Source organism: Pygoscelis adeliae, unplaced genomic scaffold, assembly GCF_000699105.1.
Source record: "Pygoscelis adeliae isolate BGI_AS28 unplaced genomic scaffold, ASM69910v1 Scaffold272, whole genome shotgun sequence".
Classification (NCBI taxonomy): domain Eukaryota; kingdom Metazoa; phylum Chordata; class Aves; order Sphenisciformes; family Spheniscidae; genus Pygoscelis; species Pygoscelis adeliae.
The window spans coordinates 2,244-15,010 of record NW_008824282.1 but is presented as its reverse complement, the minus strand read 5'-3'; the positions used below and the strand labels follow the sequence as shown (position 1 = coordinate 15,010).

Here is a 12,767-nt window from a genome sequence, read left to right as displayed (position 1 = left end):
GGACCCTAACGACGGCTCTGCCTCCTTCCTCCCCGCAGCTCATCGAGTACGCCAAGCTGGGGGACACCAACGAGCGCGCCATGCGCATGGCGGATTTCTGGCTGACGGTAAGTACCCCTCCCCAAATCCCTCGTTGCCCGCCTTCAGCCCCCGTGCTGGAGCTGAGCATGCCGCCCCGCAGGAAAAGGACCTCATCCACAAGCTGTTCAAGGTGCTGGCACCCCGGTTCCAGCCCCACCCCGGCAGCTACACCCGCCTGCTGCAGATCCCCAACCGGGATGGCCTTGACCGCGCCAAGATGGCGGTCATCGAGCTCAAGGGGAACCCCTTCCCACCGCTCATCTGCCCGCGACGCGACACCGAGAAGACACTGCTCAACCAGCTGCTGAAGGGCTACCGGGAGGACATGCAGCGGGCGGCAGCCCCGCAGGCCCCCGAGGGCACCCCTGTGTAGGCATCCCCCTCTGCCCTGAGGGAGGCCCCGTGCCTGCGCAGGGACGGGGTTTGGCGTGAGCTGCCCACGCACCAGCCAGCTTGTTGCTGTCCTGGAGCACAGGAATGGAAGACGTCCCGGGAGGTCTGAAGGCTGATGACTGACCTTGAGTTGCCGTGACAGGGGCGCAAGCTCAAGGTTTACTCGCTTCTTCCTGCGGTTTGAATAGAGACTCGGCAAGAGAAGGAAATCAAGCTGGGAGCCCTAATGGTTGATATTCTCTGTGTAAATAAACTCTGTTCAGAAAGTGAGTTTGCTTCTATTTGGAGTATATTCCAGTGCACATGAGTTAGTAACTTATTCCAGCAAAGACTGGGTTTGTTAGAGCTCCTGGTCCAACAGCCCTACTCTGAGGCAGCATCTCCCCTTCACTGTGACAGTGCAGTGTTTTCTAGAAACCAGTGTGCAGCCTTTCAGGGCAGGAAATTCAGTGAAAAAATTAAGTTAGTTTTGCTGTTTCAGAAGCACTGAATGCAAATAGGAGGGTAGCACTGAGAGAAGTCTTAAAAGAGGCGATACCAAAGGGACTTGTGTTATAATAAGGAGGCAATGTGGGCGGGAATAATAGTTGTCTCTACCAAGAGCTTGTTAGACATCTCAGCCTCAGGTGTAGGGTTGCAAGAAATCTATGTGTTGCCCTATGAGAACAAAAAGGGATAGTAGCAGAACTTTTTCAGAGAGTGATACAACTACTGGGAGATAAGAAACTTAAATTGCTAGTTGTGTCTTTGATTTCAAGTACAGCTAGTGCTAGAAAGTCCTAGCTGTAGCTTCTGAGTGGAGGGAAAAAAAAAACCCAAACAAAACCCCCCCCCGCCAAAGGTGTTGGGTTCCTTCCTCCCTCCCAAGTTTCACAAACTTAAGACAAATGAGTGATCCTATGTAGTGAGTTAGCTGTATGGAAAGACAAAAAAACCCCAAGTGATGCTAACTTAAAATTTGGTAATTCTTTCTTTAGGACACTTACCTCACACAATACCACTTTTGTTTTAATGAATTCCAGTGAGAAATTAAAGATGTGTGGTACTGTTTAAGGAAGAAGGAAAAAACAGTCAAACTACTAAAAAGTCAGTGTTCAGACAGACCTTAATCTTTATGTTTCTAATGATCTCGAAATTGCCCTCTTTGCAATTGACCTAGCGTCTTGCTCAAAAAGACGTTTTTCCCCTCAATAGAAGAGATGAACCAAATTGCTATTGCTGCAGAGCTTCCACATTATTAAAAGTCCATGTTGAGGCTTTAATGAAATACTCAAGAATACTACTTTCTCTATTTCTTCCTTAAATTGGTCTTTCATCCTAGCAAATTGAACCCTAGCACATTACCAGCGGTCGACGACCCAGTGTGCTGACTGTAGCCCTCTAGGAGACTTTCCCTGTGCCTCAGGGGCAGAGGTGCTGCCCAAGCTTTTTCACTGTAGCATTTCAAAGCGATAAGGCTGCTGCATACCTTGAAGGCAAAGGCGAGTGCTGTTTCACCTGCTTAATCTCTCAGGATTCAGATTAGAAATGTGAACGCTGTTTGATAAGCGTAAGTCTGTGTTACCTACCAGTTTATTTCAGCGGATTAACTTTTCTGTGGGATTGATGAGAAACTGAGAGGTAGGATTTTAACCACTGAATCATTTTCCCTTGGTCTGCCCACCTGTCGCTTTCTTAGAGGAGGAGAGACAATAACTGTCAAACTATTTTGGTAGAAAACTCAAGGATAGGCATGATAAAAATATGTCAAGGGAGGAAGATGACTGCGGCCCTTTAGCACTAGCTGAAAATCCAGTGTTATGCCCATGTTACCATTACCTGAAACATCGGTTTTGAGCAAAGGACCCAGAAGCAAGAGCAGGTAGATGTATATGTAGACAAGTAAATGTGAAAACACTGATTTAAAAAGACAGTTGGATAAAAACATTTTATGTTTTTAGAACATAGGTCAAGAACAGGTCAAGCTCTCTTCTGCTTGTCCTTAGATTAATAATCTGAGGGGAAAAAAATCTAGAAAAGCTAGAAGCTTCTAAGCTAAGTTGGGGAAGTCTTGATACAGATTTTTTATATACAAATCCTTAGTGTGCATACCTATTTTTTTGCAATATCTGTATTAAGATTAGGACAGCTGACAAAGCATTCATAATCTCACAAGCACGGCGCATAGTCCCTCTAAATGCAATTCTCCTACTATAGGTCCTTGAACGTTTCCTAAGACTGTGTAGGCTTCTAGCAAGAGGGGCGGTTGTCCTGCCGGTCTGTCTTGTACTCAGGTGGGTCAGGCTTTCAGCTGCCTGTAGAGGAAAACAAAGGGGAAGTTCACTGTTAATACATGAAATCTGTCCTTACTATTCCCTTGTATCCTGGCTGCCAGAGCCAGGTCTTCTCTGTCAGCCTTATAACCTTGTCATACATGCAAATACACAGGTCCATATGATCATTTTTATGTTCTGACCCTTCCCTCAGCCCCTTCCACCTCTGGAAAACAGATGCCTACCTGACTGCAGTCGTGAGACTCTGATACCAGTCATTAATATCTTGTTGGTCACCGGACATCAACAACAGTGTCTTTTGTGGAAAGGAAAGCTGAAAGGCAAACAGAATCTGGTGCCACCCTGTGGCATGCCTTGCCAAGGCAGCAACTCTGATAAAAGGAGGGCCATCACCACTGAACTCAACTCAGCCCGGCATGCTGATTTCCACCATTTTCTTTCCCAGATAGAAAAAATTAGCATTGGTACTCGGAGAAGCCAGAGGCTGGACAGTACAGAGCGAGCGCCAGTCTTGTCCATTCCTTCCAGCCACAGATGACAGCTCACTTTGACTTAATAGGGTGTTTGGAAGTGAGCAATTACAGTTCTCAGCAGCTCTTCATCCAGTTTTCTCCCGTATTCCAAGCTGCCCCTAGGGGTCCTTCCACTACCACCATCTACAGATCACAGTTTACCCAGTCTTCCTTGTCACAGCTCACAAGGAATGAGCTAAGACAGCCCCCAGGTGCTGCAACCTAGGAAAACCTGAACTTGAAACCCCTACCTAAGGCATCAGTCCCAGTCAAAGACCCTGCAGCCCTCAGGGAGTTAGATGCACAAGCAACATCTGTTGTGATAATACCCACATCTTTTTGCATTCTCTGTTTTTCAGGGTTTTCTATAAGCTCAGTCCACAGTCAACGTAATGCTACATATTCATTGTCACATGACTGTGGGGCTGTCCCCCCAAACATGTGGCTCTGATGAGGGCATGTCAGAGTCTTATCGGAACCTCCTCACCTGAGATGAGTGAAGCAACCAGCAACCTGTACCCCAGAGTGCTCAGGAGGGCCTGCACCACGAAAGGAAATGGACCTACATCACTCAAGAAGAGAAGGGTTGCCCTAACTCAGTCGAGTTCGTTGCATTTACCATTGTCACCACTCTCATCATCTCAGTCCTGCTGCTGCTGAGGCAGCTAGAGACCTGCTTTGCAAGTCTGACTCCACTGATGCTTCTGCCAGGCAGAAGCGGGAAGACTTACACTGAGGAGCCCTCCCTGGCTCTGCGTGTGGCCGAACACTTTATCCACCACGCACTGGTGAAGCGGGTAGACAGCCTGGCATGCCAGTTTGTTTGAGCTCAGCGGGTGCAGTGGGTGGCAGGGCTTTGTTGCAATAAAGATGTCAGAAAAAAGGAAGAACATCCTGCGCTTCAGTTCTTCTCCCTTTGAAGGCACCACCAAAAGCCAGCCTTCCCGGATATACCAACGCCCTAGGCATGCAAGGGAAATAAAGACAGTTGTCAGATCATCACTGGAAAAAAAAAAGGAGGTAATGAGACAAACAGGAATACAGTGTGCTGCCCTTGTAGGTTACCAGGTTCTACATCAATTCCAGCCACTAGAAGGCACTGAGTATCAACTAGGGCCAGCTCACCAGCACTGATGGCATCCATGAAGAAACAGTGATCGGCCCAAAACTTTTAGTATATGAGGAGCAGACTGAAATTGTTATAAATCTACTATGTTAATTATGAGGATATTACGATATGCAAACCTGTTTAAAGAGACCAGAACAAAAACATGGTTTGAAAATGGTATGCATACCTTTCAATTAACATAAGCCTTTCAGAAAACATACCATGAACTATCTTAAATTGTGTTGCCCAATCATTTGTCATTAGTGGTGAAACAGAAGTTAGCCTAAGCTTTGAACATTTATTTTATTTTCCCCTTGTTTTGTTTGCTTTTATAATTTCACAAATTCAATTTTGCAATTTAAAAAAAAAACCACAAACGTTTCACAGGTCATCTAACTATACACGGACCTCCAGTAGTTAACAGATTACAGAATGCAGATTACTGTTCTAATGAGAAGACAGCAAAGGGGATACAAAACAACATATTAAAAGGAAGGTCTGAATAGGCAACCTTATCAACCTTCTTTTACAGAATAGGGTCCAGTGTCATCTACCCATGAAATGAATTGCAGTAAAACAAAAGGCAGAGAAATCAGTATCAGGAAAAAAATCAAAAAAATTTGATAAACCTAGCTGTAAGCAGCAATAAAAAAAAAGGCATCTGCACAAAATGGAATAATTAAAGCAGTGCCTCTACCTAGAAGGATTATTGTACAAGATGGCCATCAACTCATGGGAATTATGAAGACACCTGCCAGTAAGATTATTTATAAAAATTTAAAGCCATAATAAGGTATTGCCATCTGGGAAACACCTGCCAGAGAATTTCAGCACTGTTTTTCATGCCTCAGCTTCTGGCTGAGCTAGTAAGTACTTTTTAGAGAACCACACAATTTTGTTTTAATTATGGATTGCGTCTTAGTTAGTATGCTACAGTCACAAAACAGAGGCAAGTGAATTCCTGCTTAGCTTACTCCACAGGATCCACTCCTCTTATCTGAATAAGAAACGGAGAAAGAGATGGGTGAGGTGCAGGAATCAGTCCAAAACAAATGGAAGGAAGGTGTCAGCAGCCTGGGGCTGGACTGGGAACTGTTTCCCTCAGGCTAAACTGTGATCAGACTCCCTGGCATACAGTTTGAGCTGGACTGTGCTGGAAGTCTTGGGATATAGATCCGTGTTCAGGGTTCCCAGGCGCATGTGATTTAGGAAATTCTTGTGAAAGGAGGGCAAGGAAATATCGCTAGGGAAGCTAGGGATGACAGTGTGGTATGTTAAGGAGGTAGTTCTGGCTAAGATGGTATTTGCCCTATATATGGAAGGCAGCAAGAAAAGCAGGGTCTCTTAATTGGGAGCAGCTCATCTCAGAGATACTGCTCAATGTGAGATACCCAACTCCAAAGCTACTCCTTTTCTCTGAATCTATAGCATTACGTTTTCTCACCTCTTCCTTCCTAGTAACAGGATGCAATCTTAACAGTTCTGCAAATGCAAGATTGTTTCTAGAAAGCTGGCCCAAAAATAGCAAGCCCCAGCTGTCTCTTACTTTTCTGTTTCTCACATCCAACAGTACCTATTTTACTCCAGCTAATGGAGAACACGACCATCACAGTTCTCTGCCCTAGACAATGGAAAGGTGTCTATATACCCTCGTCCTACTACATGTCTCAGAATATTCAGAGACAAAAAGAAAAGTGGACCCAACGCTTTCAAACAATGCTCATCTCTGATCTAGCTATACTGTTTTGGGGTTGGATTTTTTTTGTCATGGGTTATCTTATCAGTTCTGTCATCAGGATAACTGATTTACCTTTTTACTTATGCACTACCCCAATGTGTCCAGGCACCCCCAACAAGAGCATGCTCAGTATAAGCAGAGCACACCTGTGTTACCTCCCTTTCAGCTAGCATCACCAAAAGGATTCTAAGACAAATAGGAAAGAGAATTGTAAATTAATCTGCCCATTCACAGAGCACCTTCAAGAACCATAACCTCCGATAAATAACCTTTTTCTACCCAATTTGTGCTGAAAAGAGTGTTGACAACACAGGGATGTTTTTGTTACTGCTGAGCAGTGCTTACACAGGGTCAAGGCCTTTTCTGCTTCTCACCCCACCCCACCAGCGAGTAGGCTGGGGGTGCACAAGAAGTTGGGAGGGGACACGGCTGGGACAGCTGACCCCAGCTGATCAGAGCGATATTCCACACCATATGACGTCATGCTCAGTATATAAAGCTGGGGGCAGAAGGAGGAAGGGGGGGACGTTCGGAGTGATGGCGTTTGTCTTCCCACGTAACCGTTCCACGTGATGGAGCCCTGCTTTCCTGGAGATGGCTGAACACCTGCCTGCCCATGGGAAGTAATGAATGAATTCCTTGTTTTGCTCTGCTTGTGCATGTGGCTTTTGTTTTATCTCAACTATCAACACAAATACTCTGATTTCTGGCACAGTTTAACGCTGCGGATAAAAGAAGTTTCCTCACGTATAGGGTGTAAGCAGAAGTCCATGAAGCTTGTAGCTCAAGGTAAAAACCAACACAGTCCTTGGGCCCTTGACACTCAAATCTATGGAGTAGGAAGAACACCGCTACTTACGCTCTCCCAAAATTATTTAATGTCTTTGTGTCATTCTTACCTAGGACTTACGCTCCTGACCTCCTTAGGTTCCTGTGACTAACTTTCTATGTGTGATCAGCTCCTCCTATCTGAATGTCAGGCAATTAAGCTGCTGATTATCCATTCTAAAAAATTCTTAATTAAAAAAAAAAAAGTGCCTGAATTACTTACTAGTTACATTCCTTCACCAGCTACCTATGGAATTGGGCCAGAAGGGGAAAACTGGTTAATATGAGTTGAGTCAGAGATGACGGCAAGCATATCTCCAGTTATCTCAGCTTGGTAGAAGAAAAACAGAGCTGTCAGTTAAGACCCACCTGGAGTCAACACCTGGGTCTTCTGTCCTTTGAGTAGTTTCTGAACCCGAAGTAGCTGCAATGAGTTCTCTCTCTTATGAATGATGTCTTGGACCCACCGAGATACCTCAGAAACGGATTTCACAGCCTCTGAAATTATAGCAGCATATTCTGAGGTTATCACAAATGAGTACGTATTACACCTTATCTATCTTGCTATGAAAAGTTAACTGCTAGTAGATAGGGCATGAAGGACATGAATCATCCTGGAAAACTGGAAAAATGACCAATAGAGTCATAGAATGGTTTGGGTTGGAAGGAACTTGTAAAGATCATCTAGTCCAACCCCTCCACCATGGGCAGAAACATTTCTCACTCGATCAGGTTCCTCAAAGCCCTGTCCAACCTAACCTTGAAGACTTCCAGTGATGGGGCATCAACAACTTCCCTGGGCAACCTGTTCTCACCACCCTCATTGTAAAAAACAGAGCTGCCATTTCTCTGACCTAACCCCTAGGCCACTTTTCCAGTCAGGTACTCTACATTTTTATTCCCTATGTGTTCTCAGGGACATCTTGATCAAGATGGAGAAGGGAAATAGTAATCCACTAGAACCCCAGCGAGAAGAAGATTTTCCTTCCTGTGAAAGTAGACAGAAGACAAGAATCCAAATATTATTAGCAAGGAGGCTAACACTGATCCAAGTGCCAGCATCTATAGGTAGAATCATACTTGCAAGTTTCTGGTACTCAGCACTGTCTGGGCTGGTGTTCTCCAGCAGGTCTCTGAGGAAATGCTTGTACCTAAGATAGAGAGAGCAGGTTTATTTCACAAAAAGATACCAGGAACAGCAGCATCTCCTATTAGTGACAGAATGATGAACAATACTCTGCCAGGAGATGGAGCACACACATCTAAGTCTAACCAAGCAGCTTTTGGTCACAAATCTTCAATCACGTTCATTTTATCTTCAAATTTATCAACTAAATTAACCTAAGTATTTTATACGTTTGCAAGCCTTTGGCATTTCCTGGGGATCTGACAAAAGCAACCTCACATTATTACTTAAGTTCACAAGACTCTCTTCGCGTTCGTATAAAAATGCCTTCAATAACAGACAAATTTCTCTTTGAACAATGGTGGGTTTTTTTTTAATGTCTGAATGGTAGCATTCATACCATATGTTTCCTGCCCACACAAGAAAATAAAGGCATTTCTATAAGAACCAGGAGCCACCTTTTCCTGGTAAAGACTGGAGAGGAAAAAAGAAAGGATCAGATCTCCGCAAATGCTTTCTCCCAGTAAAGTCAAACTATTTTCAGTCTGAAATGACAGAAGAAATATCACATTGAATAGATTCATGAACTGGCAGAAGTCATAAGACCTGCAGTATATGTAAAAGAGTTTCTAAGAAGCTTGAACATGAAAGAACTGACTAACGAAAAAATTAGACCTTCTCTTAAAAAGCTACCATTTTTCCAAACAGTTGGACAGCAACAAATATACTGCTATTTTACAAATTTAAAGGAACAATCCAAAGAATTACAGTAAAAAGAAAGTTTATGTTTATATCTGCCAAACTGATTAAAAAGGTTACATAAAGCTACCTGAAAGACTGTGGTATGCTCAATCCGAGTTATTTTCAAAGAAACAAGGCTCTCAATCTCTCAAATTTGCTTTAGCGTGGATAAGACCATGGTTGAAGAGCAGCTACTTGATCTATAGCAGCAGCAGCAGCTGGGTTCCCAGCAAACTACCTGTGCTCTGTACTACCCACATACCCTCCCCAAGAGAGGGCAGCCCTTGAGTGCATGCAGCACTCGCCTCGTGCAGTCAGCCTGCCTCTTCAAAGGGGAGATGATGCCTCAAGGGGGGAATGCAGCAATCCAGACTGGATCTGTCCAGGCTCAGACAACTGCGATAGGCACCAAGTGTGAGGAAAGCATATGGCCCTGGTAACCAGAGAGAGGAGAAAAGCTCCCCCATGTTCATTGATCTCAACTCTCTCCAAAAGCAATCATCTACAAGAGAGGAGAGTCACAATGCTCCAGGTCAGCAACCTGCACAAAAGCGGAACAAGACCACCTCTGGCAGAGACCACTTCTGCAGCACTTCAGACAGCTGGCTTTTGTTCAGGGCCTAACTTCAGTAGCTTACCGAGATGACAGAAAGCCTCCACTTCATTTCTACCTGAGAGCTAGATGAAGGGCTTAGGAGCCAGGGCTAAACATAGCTACCTCTCTGCACCATCTCTCATCCAGGTGCACTGATTCCACTTTACAGGCACGTCTTCAGGTCTGTTTCATTGCTGTCTATATGCTCCGATTTTGAGACACATTAAGCAACTTTACCTCCCATAGCAACAAAGACACTGTTATGTTCCTTTTTCCCTCTCATACTAACACCTTGAAGACTCAGAATTTCTTACTTACTGGTGCAACCTCTGCAGGGGCAAAGGAAGCAGATCCTCTAGTTTCCTCCCTTGAAACTGAGGTCGAGTCTCCTGGAGTTTCTTAAACCGTCGGAATGACTTATTTTTCCTCAACTGCTCCTGTGTGCAGCAGAAAAGGCATATAGCTTTGAGACTATAGAAAGAAGCATGAGCTCTAGTCTGCACCAGAGCTTGGAACTCTTAAAACTTAAACTTAGAGTTTAGCACTCAAGTCCCAAATGCAAGCATCAACAACTTCTTTTGTGGCCATGGGCAAGCAATTCCCTTTCTCCTGACACCATTTCCCAGGGGGTAATGGAAGCGATATCCCCTCTTCATACATGCACAGCAGTATAAAGCTAGCATACTCAGCAAATTGAAACGAAGAAAAAAAGGAAGGTTGACTCAGATAGGAAAACAAGGATTCCACCTGTGGCTTTTTGCCATTCATTTCAAGACAAAGAAATGCAGCCCTGCATTCCCATTGCCTCAAGGCAAGTATCCAAAATTACTTTTTCTCTTGGGAAATCAAAAGTGTGAATATATGCATGTGAACAGAACAGAAGGGAAACATCCCAGTACGTCCTGCAGCTTGGAACAAGCACAGACAAAAACTGGAAGTCAGATGGTTTAAATTCCAGATACGGCTGTCAGGACTTTGAAATAAAAATATATCCTTCTGAAATTTCTTGGAAGACAGGTTGTATTTGGAGAGGTAAGTGGGAAGGAAAAATTTTTCTTCTACCACAGAAAAAAAAATTGGGAAGGAAAAGGAAATCCCACTGTTAGAATACAGTTAGTGGTAGTGGGAAAGACTAGAAGACATGATAATTCTCCAGAAAGAGATCACTGTCCCCTAACATTCCCACTGCAAACTCTCCAGGCTTGCCAGTCAAGGAGGAGTGGGAGTAAATACAGAACTCTGTTTGAGAAAGCTGTGCTCAGCGTATGCACATACATACACAACCACCTGAAACAAGCTTCAAAAATTTGAAGCTCTAAATAAGTAGAGAAGTTTTCACCATTCTATTATGGAAGAAAGACTGAGAAAATAGCAGCAGCCCAGAAAAAGGAAGAAAACTGATAACTCCAGAAACAGAAGAAAAAGGGAAGGATGTAGCTCTTTCACAGAATGGAGAAAGAGAGGGAAGAACATGAAGAATAAAGGGGATATTTACCTTCAAGGTTTTATTTGCCTGCTCCAAATTCTCAGCGTAATGGCCATAAAGCTCCAGATTCTGACAGAAATTTTCCAATCCTGGTCCCAAATTCCCTCTCTCCAGGTGAAGTGACAGAACACTGTGCACAAGGAGCAAAGATAGCTCATGAGGTGTACATTACTGATGGCATTTTCACAGCTCCCTCTGGTTCACTCCTATGTTGACCTTCCTTTGTAAGTCTCCACCTCACATACAGTTTCTGTGCCAAATACACGCTTTGTGGTCACAGAGTAAGCCATAGAAAACATCCCTTAAAAATACCACGGAGCAGACTTACTGGGTTTAAACCACTATCCAGAGAGCAACTGGGCATCTGGATATGTGGATACAGATCAGCAGTTTCCTGGGTACACCTGCAAGTGCCACCAAGGCTAGCAGTGCTAGAAGTGAATGCCTGTTTTGCAAGGTGTTAGCTTTATTTCCTGAAATCTTACTTTCTCATCAATATAGGGTCCTCCCCATATAACTACAGGAATCACATCAGCGTGTTCACTTACTGGCTCGCCGAATATATGGATTCCAGGGGTCCAAATATGGTTTCCAACACAGCAGGTTTCAGTGTCCCTTTGGCCTTTAAAATTGTCACAAAGAACTAAGTAGGAAAAAAGAGAGAATTTCAAACAGGTAAAATTCAGAGGTCACTCAAAGGTTATTCGTGGCACACAGCAGAAGCAAGAAGTTGCAGCCTGCATGCTCTGTAGCTCAAAAGGATACCAAATAGGCATTGTGAATGCCTACCTAAGATATCTATCATCAGATGTAAGCCTTCTTGGTAACTTTGACCGTAACTGTAAACACATGGAACAGCACTACAGCACTGATAGAGTCTATTTCAGTATTCCTAGATGCATCTGTTTTTCACGACCTTGTTCATAATTTATCTTTGTCTTATCTGTGCCCCTATGTTTCATACATCTCAGGCATCTTAAGGTGAGTCCCCTATACAATCAAAACTTAAAGATTTATGTCTGTGTACAGACCAAAGCCAAGGGGCCAAAACCATGAGCTATTGGATATTACAGAGGAGGTAAAAGAAAAAACCTTTCAGCCCCAGCAGTTGTCCCATGCAGTAGGGATGTACCGAAATCTTGCTCTTCACTCTTCCCCCTGACAACACAAATAAGTACGCGCTGCCTGAAGGTAGCCAGGTATCAGAAGGTGACAAAATACTCACTGTGACCACCAAATCCAGCTGCTCAAGGTATTTGTGTTCTGTTTCCAGCAGCTCCTTGGCTGTCCGGCTGCGCTTTCTCTCCCAGCGAGCCCTCTGCTCTTCCACAGTGTTTGCTCCAGCCATAAACAGCAGGGACGAGTCACTCATGGCAGCCTCGGTGCTGATATACAGAAAGGTAACCGGTCCTGAAGAGCCAAGAGAAATGGACACACAACAAAAGAATAACCTATGCTACAGGGTAGGATTCTGAGCTACAAACGCTACACTTTACTACGAAAGAAGGTGTCGTGCTTTAACCTCAGTCGGCAACTGAGCACCTCACAGCTGCTCGCTCATTCACCCCGGTGGGATGGGGGAGAGAATCAGAAGAGTGAAAGGGAGAAAACTCGTGGGTTGAGATGAAAACAGTTTAATAATTGAAATATAATAAAATAATAATAATAATAATAATAATAATAGTAATAATAAGAATATACAAAGCAAGTGATGCACAATGCAATTGCTCCCCACCTGCGAACCGATGCCCAGCCAGTCCCCGAGCAGCGGCCCCCCCCGGCCAGCTTCCCCCAGTTTATGTACTGAGCATGACGTCCCATGGTATGGAATGTCCCTTTGGCCAGTTGGGGTCAGCTGTCCTGGCTGTGCCCCCTCCCAGCTCCTT

The 12,767-nt window shown here is 44.2% G+C and overlaps 2 protein-coding genes across 2 annotated transcripts in view; one reads left to right on the top strand and one right to left on the bottom strand.

The window, feature by feature from the left end:
* Window positions 1-743, top strand: part of MRPL17 (mitochondrial ribosomal protein L17) — a 4,788-nt gene extending 4,045 nt beyond the window's left edge. The window contains exons 2-3 of the mRNA XM_009318450.1: window positions 39-107; window positions 182-743. Coding sequence (XP_009316725.1) covers window positions 39-107; window positions 182-454 — 342 coding nt within the window. The 3' untranslated portion in view covers window positions 455-743. The remainder of the gene's footprint in view (window positions 1-38; window positions 108-181) is intronic.
* A 2,224-nt stretch (window positions 744-2,967) lies between these two features.
* ARHGEF39 (Rho guanine nucleotide exchange factor (GEF) 39) lies at window positions 2,968-12,261 on the bottom strand. Its single transcript, XM_009318434.1, has 8 exons — window positions 12,107-12,261; window positions 11,430-11,524; window positions 10,891-11,011; window positions 9,714-9,832; window positions 8,014-8,084; window positions 7,303-7,431; window positions 3,991-4,220; window positions 2,968-3,060 (listed from the first exon to the last, which is right to left on the bottom strand). The coding sequence occupies exons 1-8, from the start codon at window positions 12,251-12,253 to the stop codon at window positions 2,968-2,970; spliced, it is 1,005 nt and encodes a 334-aa protein (XP_009316709.1). The 5' UTR covers window positions 12,254-12,261.
* Between the last annotated feature and the right edge of the window lie 506 nt (window positions 12,262-12,767).